This window comes from Phaenicophaeus curvirostris, chromosome 1, assembly GCF_032191515.1.
Source record: "Phaenicophaeus curvirostris isolate KB17595 chromosome 1, BPBGC_Pcur_1.0, whole genome shotgun sequence".
Classification (NCBI taxonomy): Eukaryota; Metazoa; Chordata; class Aves; order Cuculiformes; family Cuculidae; genus Phaenicophaeus; species Phaenicophaeus curvirostris.
This window is the reverse complement of record NC_091392.1, coordinates 91,858,550-91,878,645: the sequence shown is the minus strand read 5'-3', so window position 1 is coordinate 91,878,645 and position 20,096 is coordinate 91,858,550. Positions and strand designations below refer to the sequence as shown.

The window sequence follows — 20,096 nt, the reverse complement described above, 5'->3', positions numbered from 1 at the left end:
AAGCTGCAAGATGATAATAATCTCTGTTCAAGTTTTACATTGCCAAATGGGTTTTATCGGATAGCTCGCAGTTCTTTGATTAACTAATGTGTAACTTATAGTTAATGCTTTTTTTTGTTGTTTTTGCAATACATTCACTGCATTACATAACTAACAAATATAACAGTGACAATCTTTGCCATCATTTCTCAAAGTTGTTGTTGAGTTCAGAGTGAGGTTTTGTTTGAGAAAAAGCTGTGCTAAGTAATTTAAACAGACATTTAAAGCATTTAATCCTTCAAAGTTTTATTATTTCACAAAAGATGTAACTTTCAAAGAAGAGAGAATATTGTGTCCTGAACTAGGTGAATTAAGGAATAAAACACCTGCCCCACACAGAGGCTGTCATTCAAATCCAATGATACAGTATTAGGCTTTGCTAGTTTACTACAAAATTGGGTGATAACTTAAGTAATTTGATAACTTTTTAAAAATGCGGAGATAGTTCACTTCAGGTTTGGTTCTTCTAGATTCTTCTTATAATTTAATGAATAGAAGACTTGGAAATAACAAGGCATGTTCATTAACGCTCAGGAGGGCTGGGTGCCACCCACTTCTCAGACTGCCCTGCAACAGAGCTTTGCCCCTCACTGGGGAAGTTGTAGAGAGGGGGGAACTGGCCTCTTCTCCCAAGTGACAAGGGACAGGACAAGAGGGAATGGCCTCAAGCTCCGCCAGGGGAGGTTCAGGCTGGACATCAGGAAAAATATTTTCATGGGAAGGGTCATTGGGCACTGGAACAGGCTGCCCAGGGAGGTGGTTGAGTCACATTCCCTGGAGGTGTTTAAAGGACAGATGGATGAGATGCTGAAGGGCATGGTTTAATAATTGATAAGAATGGTTGGACTCGATGATCCAGTGGGTCTTTTCCAACCTAGTGATTCTATGATTCTATGTTTCCTTGCTCTATGAAATGATCAGGACTATACTGACCTCTGCTGTCAATGGCCTTTATGGACCAAGGAGAAAAGCTGCTGAATGTGGGCTACAGGTGGTATCAAAAAGCTGTGTGGGGCCCCTGATAAGCAGGTTAGTTTTTAATAGCGCCTACAAACTGCCTTGACTGACTGAATATCGAAGAAAGTCTCTTTTTCTAATGAACAAACACTTTTTACCATACAGGTTACTCCTTATATATAACTTTCCAAAAGCTTGTGGAGGGGGAATCAGTCACTCTGTTCCGTGCAGATCCAGTGCACTAAAGCTGTGTACAAACACTGTATAGAGCAGTGTAATAACCCTGTGTAAAAAATACCCAATTTCCACTATGGTTTTATTGGCCCTGGGTTACAATTTTCACTGTTAAGACTGTTTAGTTTCTTGGTTTGTCACTTAAAACTATTCTAGCTGTGTCTTAATTTTTCTTACTAAAGTATGCATTTAACAGATTTGCACGATAAAAGTTGGCCAGAAGGCATGCTGAAAAGCAAACTGACTGAAATTAATATTTTGGCAAGCCCTGCTCATGACCATGTCCAGCCTGTCTGCTGTTCTAGCTGTGATCACACTTACTGTCCATAGATGACCTGGAAAGAAGAGAAAGGTAGTCATTGACATGACTCCAAATCAATAAATACTGAACTTCTGTGCTCCCTGAGAAATATAGGTGAAGAGAAGGAGCAAGTTAACCTGCTCAGGAAGTCTGTTTTGCCTTTTCAGTCTTCCTTCACAGAAAGAACCACTGGGATATCTTAGAGTGACAGTCCTTAGGTCCCAAAATACACACGGGTGTTTTACAGAGAAGTTTTCCAAGTAGAAATAGTATTTATTAAGTATATTGTAATTTAACTTCAAAGTAGATACCTGAGTTGATCCATTTTGGATTGAGTATTTAGTGAAAAATTTATCTGCATTGGTTGTGTAAAGAAAGCCAAGGCAATAAACAAACTCCTAAACAATCCCTTTCCCCTCAATGCCAGGGAGAAACAGAAACTTTGTGGCTGGATGATAATCTTCTAAAAATATTTTATATTCCATTCACATCGGTACAGCGGCAGGATACAGGATTATTCCTCAGTAGCTGTCATGCGGCAAACTCCTCAGGATCTCCTCCATTTCGTGTGGAGTTCTTCACAGAAAGTCCCTTAACTCCTCTCCAGAACCAATGGCACAAATACCATGAGAATTTTGATGAAAAAATGTGAACTGTATAACACTGCCTTAGTCTTTATACAATAATAAATGAAAAAAGAATCATCCCTGCCACTTCTATAAACATAAACTATGTCATTTAAGCTGTAACTGTACTCCCAAAAAGATGATTTTAAATCTATGGACAGCAGCAGAAGTAATGTTGTATTTCTTAATACTGCATGTTTAAAAGGATTTTATTGCTAGTCTCCTCTAAGGTGAGAGAATGTTGTTCCTGCAGAATAATGCAGGAAAATGCAAAAATGCAAAGCATCTTCTGACAAACCTAGTGGTCTTTACATGTTCTTGAGTTTGAGTTGTATTTTGGAAATGTAGGACAAATTTTCTTTTCAGCAGGGACTTTGTTGATTTTGAATTTCAAAATGAGCATAGAACAAAGAAAAGAGAATTATTTTGGCACAGGGAAGGAAACAGTAGTATAAACTGTATTTCAATTTCTTTCATCTTATGATACTCAAGTATATTTAGGATTGGTTTGTTTGTTTTCCAGAAACTCTCCTATACAAAGGAAGCAATGAGCAGGTGAGTGCGCATTTTATTCTCTCTGGAGATAACAGTGAGGCTGAGTTGTGACAGTTTGTAACCTTTTCTCTCTTTTTTTTGCCAGCTCCTGCAGTGATTGGTCATGTGGGTAAGTAATTTTCCCTTTTTAAAGACTCCTGATTGGTCCTTTCTCCAGTTCTTGCTGCTGCTGGAGTTGATTTGTGCACTTAAGATGAACAAAATGCACTTTTGTGCAAAAGGGCATAAAGCAAAGTGTGGTGGAGGAATCTTGTGGTTCCTGCATGTGAACCTCTCTCAGGCTGCCCTAGGATGCTTGACATGCTCAAAATATCTCAGCCGATCTGGGGCTTGTACTTTTGCTTAAGTATGTCATCACCTTGCTGGCTGTCGGGCACAGATGCAGGCTATTTACCTGAAGAGGTTTAGTGGGGGAAATCTATTTTTGGAAAGAGATGTGTTCATAGTTACTTGTATTAATGTTCTGGTTATCCTGAGAACACTTACCAGAGGGTTTAGGGTAGTCCTGGTCATTATTACAACAAGCAAGAAAGTGTGATGTTTCTGAAATACTTTTTGAAAAAACTTTTGAGAGGTGTGCTCTAAAAACAGTTACAAGGAATTTGGCTGCTTAGGCTCCTCATACTTTTAACAAGGCAATAAAAATGAAAACTAGATTGAACTGTGGCTTCTTTTTATTAAAGCAAACTTGAACCTGACCTGTTAGTTTAATGACTTTTTTTTAAAATGAAAAGAAAAACCAGTTCAAATTATTATTTCTCCATTCCTACTCAGAACTTAATCTAAGATGTTATTTTTAGAGCAATTCAAACCCAAACAACCCAGTGCTGAACTCAACTGAAAAACTGGCAGGTTCAGTTCCTTGCTTTACAAGCCAAATAGAGCTATCACAAATAAGAGTAATTCACTTACTTGGAAAAAAAATCACTTAACAGAGTTTAAACTTCCCCTCTTTCTCCCAGCCAACTTCCCAAATTAGGTGTCCTTATACTGTTTTCATTACCACAACATTATATATTAAAATTAATATCATGAGACAATAAGTGCAAAAATTATTCCTAAGAGGCCGGTTTCTCTCTGAAACACTCCTCTAACACGAGCACTGCCTGAAGCCTCCACGTCAACTGGATACCGTACATCTGTTCCGAACTTTCTCTATTGACAATGCAACATAGACCAAACTTATATGCTTTTGTTTTCAATCAGAAAATAAATTGTAAAAAATAATTTTGTTGTTGCAAACTTTGTGGGTCTGATTCTTTCTCATTAGCATCAGTCTTTATCTAGACTGGCCCTTTACGTGAATGGAACCACATATTATTTATCAGAAAATGTGAATTCAGACATACAGTTATCTGAGATTGAATGTTGAAAACTGAAAAAAAAAAATCTTTCTGAAAAAGTTTGAGTTTGAAAACCTACGGTATCCCTCTATGTGATCATTCAGGAAATGTGAATGTAGAGGCAGATATATGAGAGGAGTTGGGAGTCAAAGCTAATTAGAGTCACTACATGCACTGGGCTAAACAACCCAAAAATGCAAAGAAACCTGACACTTGATTGAAAGGTGGATCAGAATGATTAATGTTGTAGTTGCACAAAAGCTATTTTATCAAATGCTTTTGTGATAGGCTTTAAAGAGGCTCCAGTTGACAACTGGCAAGCTTTACCCAGCTCAATTCTCTGTGGGGCTGTATTGCATCTTTTTCAAAAATACACTGCTTTTATTCCAGTATATATTACTTCAGATTGTTCATAGCTTTAGGATGGTATCTTTGTTGTCACCATCTGTTCAAACATTGGTTTTACCATATCTTTTCCTCTAAAAGTTGTTGTTTGTCTTGTGCTTGGATATGATAGTGTTTTTTATAGCATGGAGTGATACAGGACTGAAACAATGAGGTAGAAACATATTTGCTTTGGATAATGGAGCATGAGGAAGAAATCAATATAAATTATTTTGGCAATATTAACACAAAATTATTCTAACAGTGTTCTGGACATCTTAGAGCATTCGTGGTTTAAGATGGGAAGTTTGTAAGCTAGGGCCATGTAAACCCAAAGCCATAACTAGCTATTGTGGGTAGAAGATGTCCTATCTAACTTCAGACATCTTCCATCAAGAGGAGTGAATGAGCTATCTCAGCATTGCCAACATCTCTAGCTGAGATGTTCATGTGAGGCTCCATATTTCCAGGGAAGGACAGGATACCCCTGAGGGTGCCTCGAAGGAAGGGTCTATCAGAGGTGCTCTGACGTGTTCTCTGGGGAACTCCCATTTCTCCAATGAATCTGCAGAAGCGTCATTTCAGTTTTGAGATGTGGCATTAGGCATATTTCTCACTCTGTCTCCATACTGATAAGAACACAGGAAACCTTGTAGTAGGTTTGTTTTCTAGAGCATATCCAAGGCACAAGAAACTGAGTGCTTTCTTTTTGAGCTTTGACTGTTTGCTTTTGTTTTGTTTTTTTTTTTTCATTGAAACAATGGTTTCTGTGCAACAATTTCTAAATTTGGGGCTGATTTGGAACAGAAGACAGACCCTTGATATCTGTCAGTCATTTTAACTACGTTACCTCCCTGTATTAAAGCAAAACTGTGCTGAAAGCCACGAACATTCATAGAATAGAAGCTGTGACCTAAATAATTTAAGACATCTCATATAACCCTTCCTAGATGTCAAAACTTTTTGATCTAACTGGAAGAAGGTGATTTCAGTTAGTTAAATGCTAAGATAGTTTTAGTGTAGCCTACGGAAAGGTGGCTTGTACTTGTGTAATTTACTTCCCAGAATAACTCACAATCCGGCATTACTGACAATTGCGTAACAGCAGGATGAAAGTTTCTTCCCGTAAGACTAGTGCACGCATTCACGTAGGTTAACTGCTCAGCTAGCCTGGCCTTTTAAGGGACTGAGGGATTAACCTAAGTGCCACTGAGGAGAAAACCTCAAAGGAAAAGTAATATTTGGGGTATAATCCAGATGTGTATAGAGCAGCCCAGTGGACGCTATGGAGTTTTACTCAGTTGGAAATGTGGGAGCACTACATCAGCTGAAGACTTTTAGTGATTGCTTTATTCAGTATGCCATTGCAACTTTGCATAATTAATTTTGCTTTCTCACTTTTGGAGTATGTCTCATGATAACAGGACAGCCATTCTAATTCCTAGGGGGCCAAAAGCCAGATCTTGAGAATCAGCTGAAGGCAAAGGAGTAGCACAAAATTGCTGCAGTAGAAAACTAGAGTGTTTTTGTCATAGCCTTGTTTGAAGGCTGTTTGCACAATAACATACTGAAGAAAAGATAAGGACTATGGGATAGTTGAAAAGGATTAATATAATGCATTACTTTTTCACTTCTTCATATGTGGCTATTAATGTGAAATTAAATCAATAGAATCACATCTGCTTCCTGACTGGTACTTGCTGACACCGCTGTTGCTGAAACTAGTCACAAAAAATCATGTCCAGGCCTCCTTTGTTCTGTCCTGGTTCTCTGTTTTGAAATGCATTGGCAAATTTTGGATCCATATTTCATTAGTGGTGGCAGCAAAGGTTGACGGTGTATCAACTCAAATTTTGTACCTTGTATCTAAATGTGTTTTATGAAAGAAAAAAAGTTTGTCTTCTGTGCTGGGATCATTTCAACAGTTCAGTAGTTCTGCCTGCAGTGAAGTAGAAACATACCTGAGCTCCTTTTACTCTCTGCATGTGGACTTGGCAATGATACTGCTAATTTCAAGTTTTGAGCATCTGCACAGCTTTACCCCATGTGAAAAGTTCCACATTCTTCCTCTTCAGGTAGAAAATATGCAAGGTTTGTCCTGCTTTAATTGAAAACAACAGGACAAAATTCAAGAACTGCCTAAACAAAAAATGAGATAAATATAGGTACAATTTAAAAGGAGAATACCTGAATACAAGGCTCTGTCTTGCATTCTGTACTTGGATAAAAATAATTCTGAAATTGCATACCAGATTATAGAATTATTTTCCCTACTTTACGTGATATGAATATTGGACATCTGGAAAATGTAGTACAAATCTGAAGATGGTACCTTCTTCAACCACAGACTTGAGTTTGTGTTAAATCTTCAGGAAGAATGTAGAGAGAACTGTAATTGCTACCTTTATAAAATTTCATGGGGGAGAGAACTTATACCACTGCTGTCCCATTTGACAGATCCGGAGTGGTAATCTTCCATAATAACATGGCATGGTTGCACAGAAGAACTTGTTTAGTTACTGCAGTTGCCTATGAGTCAATGGGACACTCTGTGCTATGCTGGATTGGAACCTATCAAGTCTGTTCCTGGCATGATGGATGTCACACAGAGGGTCTCACCGTGTTCCTCCCTTGAAGAAGGGAAAGAGAGTCTTTATTTGTGAGCTGTGTGTGTTGTATGGATACGTGTAGGCCATCCATAAGCACTGCTTTCATCTTATGGGTCTTGTCTTACACCTGCCTGGATCCAAGAGTTACCTGCCTGGATCCAAGTGTTTAACAGAGCTGTGTGATGTGAAACTGGTTGTTTCTGCCAAGGAAACACAGTGCAGTGTTGTTCGTTTGGCTGCTTAGACATCTGCTTGTGCATATTCCTTCCTGCCTTTCCATACATCTGTGTATGTTTTTATATTTTGCTTACTGCTCAGCCAAGGTGGTCCAGGGCATCACTTATGCAGGTAGGACAATAGAAACTACATTTTGTATGTATGTGTCTGGAATTCACAACAAGCTCTTGCTGGAATACAGCCCTTCCAGCTGGAGTGGCTTGCTTGTATAGGTATAATTAAAAATAAAGCCTGAGCCCTGGATTAGTCCTGGGGCAAATAATCAATATTTTAAATGGTATGACTCAAGGGGAATTTGAATCTGTGTTTACTTCAAAAAGAGCAGTGCGTTCGGGCAAATCAGTATATGCATTGTCCTGTGTATTTTAAGTAGCTTCCTTAGAGATACATAGTAGTATTGCTGCTTTTTTTAGGAGATAATAAAGCGAGAATTTGAAAAAGTAAAATATTAGAGGGAAGTAGAAGACAAAAAGAAACAGATGCAAAAAGAAAGCAAACCTCACCATTCCAGTAAAGTGATGAGAAAATCCATTGTACATAACGTGAGGTTGGTTTATAGCACAGTTTCTTAAAACAGATTTTTATTCTCCTGAGAAAAAGCAGTAACTGTTAATTTTATCATTTTCCGTACTTGACTATCTTGATTGGTTACATTGATTAGGGTTTTACTAGGTGTTATTTAAGACCTTGGCTTTTAATTTTCAGCCAGCTGTGATCTGGAATTTTGTCAGAAAATTGGTTAGCTCTTCAGCCCCTCATTGCCAATGAGAATGTATTACTTGGCCTTGACAAAGAGCACGTCCTGTTGCTTCTTGAGGTGATGGGTTTGCTACACTGTGAACGACAGTGGCTTTATTCTCACCTTGCCTTTCAACACTGTCAGGGTTACCCAATGGCCTGGTTTGGTCTGTGGCTGCCAGATGCCTAAGTTGATGTTCTTAACCAAAGGAGCCTGTTGGAGAGAAAGCTGTTGCTCATTTAAGTCAGTGGCAGCGAGAATCCTCTGGGACCTTTGAAACACTGAAGTGTTTTATTTTGATTCATCCATCTTTAACCAGTAATCTAATCTAGAAGTAGTACTCTACTCTAGAAAACCAGTTTTAGGCTTTTCCGTTTACAAACTGCTCTTCTTTGGAAAGCATGTTTTATATGATAGCATTCTTCTTGTATTTTCTTGCCTGCTTTGAGTTTTTAAAAAAAAATACTCAAGCAATTCTGTTAAAATTGATCTTGTGATACTGGGTGCAGGTGCTCAGGTGCTAGCAAGTTGCTGCAAGGTGGTCTCTTTGAGGAGAGGCCAGGGCTGCTTTGAGCTGACACAGCTGGTTCCAGTCAGCTCTGATGGCCCCACCACAGGGCACAGCTAAGCCCCTCAAGGATGATGGTAGAGCCCTCAGGAAGAGCCTGTGTAAGAATGAGTGAAAATACCTGCACAGGGTGAGGATGAAGGAGCAAGAAGGATGAGAATTGATGGCATAGGAAATACCAAAGTTGAAGGTGGAGGAGGAGGCATTCCATAGTGGAGCAGGTATTCCCTGCAACCTGTGAAAGACTCATGCTGGAGCAGGTAAGTATTTCCTGAAGGAACTGCTGACCCTGCAGAGCCCACACTGGGTAGAGGAGTGAGTATGAGCCTGAGAAGTGTAGAGGAAAGGTGGTGCTTTAATGTTTGTCTTGTTCTCACTACCTAAATCTATTTAAATATACAATAAATTAATTTTCCTCAAGCTGAGTCTGTTTTGCCCATGGAAGTGACTGGTAAGCAATCTTCCTGCCTTAATTCATTCTATGAGCTGAATTATGTGAAAATCTTATTTTCTCCCCTGTCTCGTTGAGAATGGGAGGTGAGAGTGTGGTCTGGTGGGCATTTGGCCCGTAGGTAAGGATAACTCACCACAGAACCAGATGCATAATTCAGTTTGTCAGATAATCAGGTCTTTCAGAGATGCTCCAAGTTACAGAACTCATCTGCAGAAGGCTAGCAGGTGTGATGTAGGATCCACAGGTGACAGGAGCCTTGGAGGTCAGAAGTGCCTGGAGGCCTCTTGAAGTGTAACAGGCAGCAACCTGTGGGCAGCTGGATTGAGTCCTGCGAGTCTCAGGTTGAGCTCTGAGCATAATTTTTTTGTACCATAGCAAGTCATGTTTCTTGCTTACCCTTTCTAAAGAAAAAGGAGTCAACACAAGGTTAGCTGATGTTTTTATATGTGTTTGAGTACTTCAGATGAGCAGAACATTACAAATCCTCTAGTAGCGTTATTTCACTGCACATCACTTTGTTTTTGTTGAGTTTTTATTCTGACCTTAGCTATGCTAAACAGTTTGTAGGAAGTAAAAGCTCAGATTGTTTCATTTCTTCTGAAAAATAGAATCTTATTTGCTTCCGACAAAAACATCATTGAATATGATGTACTAAAATGCTTTATTTACTCATGCTGTTCATTGGTGAAGCTCTGGTATAGGTGTAATCTAATGCCTATTGAAATTGATAAGAGTAACGCATCCTTATAGTTAAGCGAACGTATTTGGAAAATATTTAATCTGACCAATTAATAATTAAGCAATAGTTTCTATTTCAGTTCTAAGGTGGGTAAATAAGGAAACTAAATTATAACCAGCATTCTTAAAAAAATCTAAATACTTTTAATATGGATTTTTGTGTTTGTTTGTTTGTTTTTAGCAGAAAGGAATTGATTTTTTTTTTGAAGTAGTTACTTGTGGCTCTTTATGTGTGTGATCACAATGGCAGAAAAGATAAGAGCGGCTATCTTGTCTGAATTGTACTTGCAAGTAAAATATAGCTTTCCAGTCCTGGAAATCATTCCAAGATTTAGTGAGACTGTCAAAGAATTGGTAGCATTATCTTGCTCTGTGCTGGCTGAAACCAGGTACCAGTGTCCACGAGATGGAAGCAGACACGAATAAACTGTAGATTTCAGAGCTTGCATAGAGCAAATTGATTTTAGTGGTTCAAGAAAGTAAATTAAGGTTCTGTTTAAATTCTTAAATAAGTATTTTCTCCTTTGTTCACTGGGAGATTATTTTATTTTTTGTTAATATTTTATAATTGTTGTGTAGACCTCACCCTGCCATTTTAACATTCCCTGAACTCTGTATATTTTGGTATAGTTAGTCATTACGCACTGGAACAGCCTGGGAATCCCTTGGCTTAAATAAAAAATCTATCAGATTTGTCTTCAGTTCTGTTTATTGGTGAATGTTATGTGGCTGTGAGAGGCAGGGAGAGAAATGGACTTTCAGGTGTTAACTCAGTGACACTGTCATTTGTTTGATCATATGCTTGTGCTCTGGTATCTTTAATATGTCACTTTGGTTCTGGTAGTCTGGCTACTGCTGGAGGATTTTGTTGTTCTGAGTGTTGCAGAGACTGATTATACGTCCTCAAGGAGGGAAAATATCATTTGACTTTGACTGAAGTTTTACTTGAGAACAGACTGCAAGACCAGTAATGTAGTAGTGGAATCAAAAATCAAACCTGGCAAGGCTAGGAACTGTGGCTCACTTAGTATCAGTGCTTGTATATATTACAGTAAAGTCTCTTTGCTGCAATGCTTATTTTATGGCGCAAATATGACCAGACCACAAATAAAAAAGGAGTTTCATGAGAAGTGAGAGAAATATCTCAATGCAATAAACATCAATGATTTTCTAAAGTGATGAAGTTTCTCCCCAGCACTTAAATTTCCAGTCTTCCAGGTTGTTTTGAACGTAATAAAAATACAACAAATCTGAAAAACCTCTTTGTTCATTCAGGGAAGATTTGTTTTTGTCAGAGCATGTCTCCTAGTCTTGGTGACTTGACAATTGCTCAGGGCTTAGAGAATTGGCCCCAGGGAGCTGTAAGAGTCATGTCAGAGCTGTTAGTCTTCAGGCTGACAATCTTCATCTGATTTTTTATCTGATTTTTTTTTTCTTTTTCACATTTGGTCTAGAGTTGTTTTATGTGTGTGTGAATGCAATATTTGGATTGGAAACTGATGCCTTTTGAAGATTTGCAAATAGACAGAGTAAAAGTCATGATGAAAAGAACACATCTTGCAGTGATTTTAGTACAGCTATGGTGTTTTAGTGCACTGGAAGGTACTTTAAAACCAGCATTTTCTAGTATGTTACAAGTTATCTTTTCATTTTATCTCTGGTCTTCACATTTACTTCCTTTACAGAACTGCTAGAACACAAAAGACATTTTTGGGTGGGACTCAGTTAGTTGGAATACAAGGAAGTCAGCAACCTGGAGAAGCACATTATGTGTTGTGTGATGCAAGTCACCCAATATCTAAGTGGCAAAAGATCACTGAAACATGGAAAGCCTAGGGTTTATGTAGTTATCAGCAAACTAGTGCTGTGACAAATTTCTTCTGCAAAGATGCTTTCTGGTGTGGCAGCAGAATCACAAATAAGTTAAAAACTAATAAGTCTATCTCACCATGTCCACCTTCAATTTATGATTTTATTTTTATTTAGCAGTAGTGGGACTCCAACTCCAGCTTCGGATGCTGATATTACGACATTAAGAGGTCAGTTTTCATCTAACTCCTGTCAAGGCTGATTCTGAATTACTAGAAAATTGGGAAATCTGATGGTGGTTTGGATTTCAGGAAGAGCTGTGGATTTCTGCATCTCAAATAATGCTGTTTGTGAGCTGGAGATATGTTATATGCTGACATTATTTTGTTATCGTGTGAATCATGAAAATTCTACTTGAGAAATTAGTTCTGTCCACTTTTTACTACGCTTAACTTCATGTTTCCAAAAAATACATCTATTTAGACAGAACATTAGCATTTTCTTCTGATTAGTGCATATGATATTTTTTCCTCAGTCTCTTCAGGTGTTTCCTGTGTTGTTTCTGTCATGATGGTGGGAATAGGAATCAAATTTTACTGTTGGTTTTTGCTTGCTGAACTGCTTTTGTATGTACCTACATGCACATGGGTATAAAAAAATGCCAAACAAAATAATACTGCTCTCTTTCAAAATCAGATGCTGCTGCCAACGTTCCTCCCCCTCATGAGATCTCCATTGAGAGTCCTGTGGGCAGTACTGTCCGTCAAACTGAAGATGCAGACACTACTGTGAGTTATTTCATTTGGTTCAGCATTTTGTTGCCTTTCGTAAATAACATTATTTGTGGTGATTTGTATTTCCTTGTATTTAAGGATGTTGCTAGCATAGTGTGTTAACACAAATTAAGATTTCATAAAAACAGGGCATAAATTTTAGAAAGTTCTAAAATAATTTCCTGGGTCATTATTTTTTCATTTATAGAGGCTTTGCAATTCCGCTTCCTAGACAGTGAAAGAGAAAAGATCAGTTGAGCTATCAGGTGAGGATTTCACTTGTGACATAGGACGAGACATAGAATGCCCAGGGCTTCTGGGAGCTCCAAGGAGAATGTAGAGCATTATTATTCCCACAGAAACACAATACACCTTAAATTGCTGTACCAGTGTTTTGAGGGTCCATACCATACAACTGTGTAGGATAGCAGAGAGGTGACCTCGATAGCCCTGAAGTTTTCTTCTCGCTCTCTGCTCCTTTTCCTCTGCCAGCATAGGTGAAATTTTATTTATCATCTTGCAGTCACCCTTACATTGTTATCAAGTACTTAAAATGTGTTTGTAAGACTGACTTGGTATTCGAAACTGCTGATCACCACATAGGTCCCGGGGAAGTATTTCCTTCCAGGAAATATCTCTTCTGGCTTAAAATTTAAGCCCGAAATCTAGAATCCAGCTGCAGGATTCATGGGCCTACATGACTGAAGAAAATTTTGCAAATCAGTGGTGTGAATCAGTTGGCTTTTGTCTTCTTATAAATGTGAAACTCTCGGTGAATTTACTGAGAATCTTACAAAGTTGCAGATGTTGCATATAAGTAGAAGCTGATTTATGGTACTGAGTTCAAATGTCCTCTGCTCTGTAACCTAGTATGGCCATGAAACAAAGCTAGGCCAAAGTGTTCTTTCTTCTAGAGCTTTCAAGGCTGACTGTGGATCTCTGATATTGTGCTTCCAAGAATAAACATTGAATATGAAACAGGCAGACAGCTTCTGACCCAAGTCCAGGGTCTGACTTTATATTATATACCAAGGACACTTGCGGTTTGGTTCCATGTCCACCATTATTCTTTTTTGAAATATAACTGCCTGAAGTATTTCTGCCTAAGAATAGAATAGGATCACTCAGTAAATCAGAAAGAAACCAGAATTAGAGTGCTGCTGCTATAGTGTTTTCACTCTATACAGTTACATCACACCTCATCATCACTCTGTGCCGCCAAAACGCCTTGCAGAATACAAGACCAAAAGTGAGCACAGCTCATCAGCTGCACTCATATGTTGACTGTACTTTTGGCTTTGGGGGACTGGTAAATGATTGAAACTACATAGTGTAGCAACAGTGATATAGTATCAGCACATGTATGCCTGCCAAGTGTACATCTCTTAATGCTAAATAGCTTTAATTAGCTAACCAGTCTTTGTGGTCCTTAACAAAGTTATCTAGTTATAAAAGGGATGGAGGGGAGGAGAGGAAGAAGATTTAGAGAGTCCCTAAGCAACATATAAGTTGCTCACTGGTGGCAGCTAAACTGTCTGGAGAAAGATTTTTACGTTTCCTGCACCGTTCACAATACAGGCTGCAGTTTTGATGAGGTCTGCTTTGTTGGCTCTCTTTTTTCATTTTAAATGGGGAAAAAGCAACAACAGTATGTAAATATCCAAAGATATTTGGCTGTTTCACTAAAGAAAACTTAAGCCAGCATTCCTTCCCGCCTCCCCTGCCCAATCTCAATTATTTTTTTTTTACAGCACAAAAATATGAATCAAGATGTGGTTTTTCTCATGTCTTTCAGTATACCACAAAGAAAAGTATATTGGTTGTAAAATATTGGGAAATTAAGAAGAAAATGTTCTTCCTGTGTTGCTCTGCTGTTCGAATTAGATTAAACTTCGAATTCACTGCTGCCTGTGGCAGCCATGAGAGCTAGGCGCTTCCCTGATACATTGCACAGTGATGGCTCAAGAGAGCATGCCGTGCTTTGGATTGCAGTTTTCACATGTCATTAAGTATGTCCATGACCATCAGTGGATAGTGCCCTGATGTACTCCTGTCTATACAGTGCTGAGGGAGAGGGCTCAGGTTTTCTGCCCCATCATGAGCCAGAGAACCTTTCACGTTTGCAGCAGCTGAAGGGGTTTCTATCCTACATAAGAAAGATGTTTAGACCCAAGCTTAGGAATGTGATGTGCTGTTGACTGATGGCAGACCATGCGTACACATAAATATCTAGCGATGCTTTTTAAATGGAGCAAATACAGTACAGGTAGGAATATGATCTGTGGTGAGTAAAGAGGACTTATTTCTTGGAAAAATACCAAAAGGTAAAACAACAAAACAAAAGGCACGAAATGACTTCTTGTTTTCTCCCTTCTTCCTTTCTTTCCAGACTAATAATGAGATAAAGAAGCAGAATGAGAAGCTGATGAGACCTGTAAGCGAGCAGATGATTGAGTTTAGCATTTTGGTTGTTGATGAAAAGTACAGTGATGATCTGAGTGACCCAACTTCTGCAAAACATCAACTACTCTCCGAACAATTCATTTCTCAGGTGAATATTTCCACTAATTTTAGTCATATGAAATACCTATTTCTACCATAACATTGGCCTTACCATCCTTTCAGAATTTTGCAGTCCCTCTCCCTGTCAGTGTTACTGAAAACAGAGCTTTTAAACTCTGAGATGTGACAAGATTCTTGTTTGCCTCTTGATACAACCTCATTGGTTCTTAAAGTTTTAGGACTTGAAAATCTTAAATTTTAAAGATACGTCTAACATCTGTCTACCGACCAATCTTCCTAGAGCTTCTTGCGTCGCTTTCTTATCTTGTCCAGTTTGAATTCTTCCATAATGAAGTTGGTTTGAAACTAGGGAGCGAAAAGATAATCGGAGGGTCTTGGCAAACCTGCCTGCTTGCACTCCCAAAAGGCAGGACATGCAGTGCTGGGAGGCAGCTTCAGTAATTCAAGTGAAGCACAGCTTTAACATGAAGTGCAGACAGAAGGCATAGAGGTCCATCAGGTCCTATACAGGCATGTTCCGAGTCTCCTATAGAAGATAAGCACTGAAACAGGATAATTTAATGATTACATGGTATTGAGATTTTGGAATGTATTAGAAATTCTCGCACCAGTTTAGAGAATCTGCCTATACTGAGTAGGTGATGGGGAAATCTGAAGAAGTCACAAACAGCAGAACTCATTCATTATTTCCACCGAGGAGCAACATTTCTTCAAATGAATCATTGTGCACTGCAGTAAAATACTCTCTGAAATCTAGGCTGACAAGACAACTCTTACTCTTCCCTTATGCCCAGAATCAGCAGTGCATACGAGTGCATTTTAAAACCCTCCAGCCAGTTCTTAAACACATACTTCAATCTCATTGGAATCGGTGGGAATGAACCACGATATCAACTGTTAAACACCTACTTCAAAGAAAAAATGTGTGCGCATATGCATAGAAACATGTACATAGGCACACATATGAATATTTATTAAAATATGATTTCAAGTTAATTAAATTTGAATTAAAATTTAATGTTTTAATTTGAATGCTACAAATAAAGTTACCAGTGCACCAATGCACAAACATGTATTTAAAATATGATCATACTGCAGCCTCTGAACTTTTGCCTCCTTATTGTTTGCAATCATTATTTTTTGTTTTGTTTTGTCTACAACAGATGTAGTTTTGTTACCATAATTTTCTTGACGCAGAGAATTTGTCTTTCTCTTTGGAGAAGCATCTAAGGTGCCGTACAGCAGGGCATCATGAATCATCTCTTTTCTCCAGCTTTGCTTCCTTCTTAGACCCATTTAGTTGGGGTTCTTTGGTGAATCCCTTTTACTGGGCCTAACCTTGTGCCAAATTGTGGGCCAGATGGGAAAGAGATGTACTTTTCATTGCAGCCAAAAAGCATCACCACAACTGTCACAAGTTGCTAGCATATGCTAGACATCTTAATTTTCCTAGTTGTGTGGCCAAGTAGCAATGCCATAGTGTGTGTGTGTGGAAGAAATGTCAGATGGGACAGAGTCCACTTGGCACATGGATGTTCCACCCCTTTGATCCCTTGCCTGGTTTTCTCTGTGCTTGGATAAAGAAGATCTTGAAAAAAAAAAAAGCCAGCAGCACTTTGATTGTTTAAGTCTCACCAGAGACAGTATAAAACTAGGGAGACTGGGGAGAGGAAGAAGAATTTGAGGAGGTGGCAAGGACCTTTTGGGAGGAAATAAAAACCCCAAACGGGCATGAACCTTCAATAATTCTATTTCTTGTTTTCCTCATGTAACACAGTGGTCTATTGAATTAGGCTGCCACTTTGCTGGGCCCAATTGCCTTTTTTTGAGTAGCATTGCCAATCACTCCTAAGACCTTTGTGTGTTCGGGACAGTGGTGATAAGCCGTGTTTTGCAGTATGTAATGCGTTTATGCCTCTCAGATCCCAAAGAGATCCCCATTCCTACTGTGGTGGCAGCTGCTCCTCTTGTTTAAGCTGCTAAAGCCCAAAGCATTTTCTTGAATATTTTTAATCCAGAGAGGGTTGGAAGGTAATGCAAACCCTTAGGGCAGAGAGGGTTTGTGCTGTATAAATAACAGAAATCATAGTCTGCTGTTCACAATGCAGATCTCTGCAGAGTCTTTTGGAACACCAGCACCTCTCTCCTCAAAGGTTCTTTGGGAATTCTGGATGTTGTTCTTCATCCTTTTCCTTTTCTAATAATGAAACAATGTCACCAAAACTCTTCTTCCATGATGAAAGAGAATATTCAACTGTTTTTCTCCTATTAGAAATAAAAGTTCAGATGCATTTTTAGAAAATCTTGAAATATTTTTAACTAATTGAGTGGGGTGGGGAGAAATCTTTAATTTTTTGTTTTCCCCTCTCAATAGATTGAAAGTGTATTTGAAGAACTACCTGGATACAAGAGCATCCATGTCCTAGGTTACAGGTAAAAAGATATTAATGCATATGTGGTGATTAAAACTGATCATGTATGATGATGTCATGTGTTAGTGCCATACTTGGAAGAATTCCAGGCATATGCATGGAAATTCCGAGGATGTATTAACCAAAATACAAGTGCTCTTGTATTTGGTACCTCCATATACAGAGGCTGGAATGGAAATACAGTATTGTAAGCGTAATAGTGCCTTTTTTTTCTGCTAACATCCACCAGAGAAACTCACATGGTATACTTGCCTTGATTTTAAGATAAAGCATTATTACTCAAGTTTCTATCTGAAAAGCAAGACGTCTTTTCTAATTTAAAATGACTATCTGATACTTCTTCAGTGCTCTTGACTTGTTCTACTATCAAACAAAGGAGAACACACAAACCTTTTTGGAAAAATGTGGCATATTAATTTTTTTCCTATTTTTTATATTAATTTGGATTAGTCTAAATGATGATGTTTGAGATATGTATTTCTCCCTTTGATTAAAGCAAAGGTGGGTGAATAATTTGATAAATGATGTGAAATGTTTTCACTCTCTTTATTCTTATAAACGTTTTTCCTAAAGACTAGTTTCCTCAAATCAATTTGTGCTTCAGAATGACATTTTAACTTAATTTTGGGAAAAAGGGAATCCTGCCTATTATGCATCAAACATCTTATGCCAGAGTTTCAGTGTACATGGATCACAAATTACGATTTTTCTTGAGAAGTGTACATATAACTTTCAGAATCTAGTGAGACTATTCATGAGCTAAAATAAATTTTGTTCTCTTTGAGACTTAATAAGCTGTTGTTTCTTAGAATTTATTGGTTGGTATGTTCTAACTAGAATACATGCAGGTAACAAAGCAGCTATAGTGAGAAAGGTTTTATGCTTGGAAACCTATACCATGTTCAGTTTCCAGCTTGGAAGGTAGCAAATCCTTCCATCTTGATATCTGCAGTCTAATGAGTTTGTAAGCTCTTCATTTATCTGAAAAGACAAATAAAAGGTTGACATTTCTGGCAATGTACCTGAGCTCCATACTCTGCTGTGCAAAACAACAAAAAAGTGTTTGTAAACTAAACCTTTAGGTAGAATTACTGAGCCTTGATTTTTTTGGTAATGACAGCAATGTAACTGCATTTCTTGCAATAAGTTGAGATGGTTCTGCTCTGCTGATTCCTTGTGATCAATAGGAAATACCTCAGTTAAGTAAAAGAATGCTTCATTATGTGGCAGAATAACCATGCAGCTTGTAACTATTTTGTTATATGCTTTCTCAAATTTGTGCATCCTGTAGAATACCAAAGAAACGTGTTAAAGTTAGAAGATGTAAAGGAAACTGTAACATTGATTAACAGGTTTTGCTGTTGTGTTTTGTTTTGTTTCTGTATTCAGGTCTCCTGAGGAGGACAGGTAAAGACAATTTTTTTTGTAGCTATTGTCATAATAAAGATAATAAATATTATGTGAGGGCATTCTACCAGAAGCTTGAAGTAACTGATCTGTTTTGATTATGGATAAACCTAATTTACTTATTTAAGTTCAAGTCATAAAAAAACTACTTGGGGAAAATCTTCCTAAAACCAAGTCAGTTACTGGGTTAACTTGTTTATAGGAGCCTCTTTTGTAAAGACAACAAAATTGCTTAATGATGATTCAGGGTCTTTATGCTTTGCAGCAAAGCCTTGAATAGATAGGGGATGATAATTATTTTTATAGAAATTAAAGTTGGTAGGAAAACCATAGTTCTGCAACAAAGGCAGTTGGCTTTGCTACTTCAAGACCAGAGGTACTGCAACTTTACTAGCAGTTCGATAAACATTCCTTAGCAAAATATGGGATTATTCTGGACTTGTGTTTCATCAAACATATGCAGGTTAGGTATCCAAAATTATCCTGCTTTAGTAATCTAAGAATTTCACAAGACAGAAAAAGAACTGCAGTCTTTAACTTACTGGATATATTATTTTCTTTCACGTATTTCTCAGCAACGTCTTAGCCAGGTTTTCATGAACAGTTTTACAGAGAATTAGCATTTTAATTTTAGAAGAGAGGTTAGAAAAGACAAATCTCTCCACGGGCAATAGTGAATTAAAGCCATCCTCTTCTACTTCGCTGGTCTGCAAGCTAAAACACATGCAACTATTCACAGAGGTCATGTTCCAAGCACCAAATGTTTTAGCCCTTTGCAGACAGATGATGGTGGCGTAGTTATTAGTGAGGAATTATTAAGTGCAACTGTCAACACAGTTAAATATAAATGTTAATTTTGAGGATCATACTAAATTCTATCTTTGCTGTGCCTTTTCACTATTGCCGTCCTCTTTTATTTCTTCTGCTGATAGTCAGTGCCCATGGTGGGCTCATTTCAATGACAGAGCCAGCAGCAAAACTCTATCAGGCTCCTGGTTTTAGTTAGTGTGTTTGCTGATTGTCCCTCTTTTGTGTCTGGTATTGGGGTCTTAGAGACTTTTCTGAACAGAGCTGTTACTTTACAATCCTGTCCAACTCTGTGGAACGATGAAGACCTGTCTTTGGAGCACCTTTTTTAGCTCTTCACAGTTTACTTCATTTTATTGCTATGCCTTGCCTACAGACAAAATATGTGACATTTTCTAAAGCTCCCCTGTTCTTATGCCCAGTGTATGGTAAATCTGATTGCTGCCTATGCTATCAGGTCAGATAGGACACCAAGATGTATTCAGGAAAAGAAAATTGAGAACATGGTTGAGAGTTAATATGAAAAAAGCTAAGCAGTACCCAGACACAAAACTTAATTAA

At 38.1% G+C, this 20,096-nt stretch overlaps 1 protein-coding gene across 1 annotated transcript in view; it reads left to right on the top strand.

The window, feature by feature from the left end:
• The window catches only part of IMPG2 (interphotoreceptor matrix proteoglycan 2), a 57,769-nt gene that overhangs the window by 19,201 nt on the left and 18,472 nt on the right, over nt 1-20,096 (top strand). Inside the window, exons 4-11 of the mRNA XM_069868364.1 lie at nt 2,681-2,712; nt 2,798-2,821; nt 7,367-7,396; nt 11,771-11,823; nt 12,290-12,381; nt 14,756-14,917; nt 17,264-17,322; nt 18,711-18,728. Of these exons, the coding sequence (XP_069724465.1) occupies nt 2,681-2,712; nt 2,798-2,821; nt 7,367-7,396; nt 11,771-11,823; nt 12,290-12,381; nt 14,756-14,917; nt 17,264-17,322; nt 18,711-18,728 (470 nt within the window). The remainder of the gene's footprint in view (nt 1-2,680; nt 2,713-2,797; nt 2,822-7,366; nt 7,397-11,770; nt 11,824-12,289; nt 12,382-14,755; nt 14,918-17,263; nt 17,323-18,710; nt 18,729-20,096) is intronic.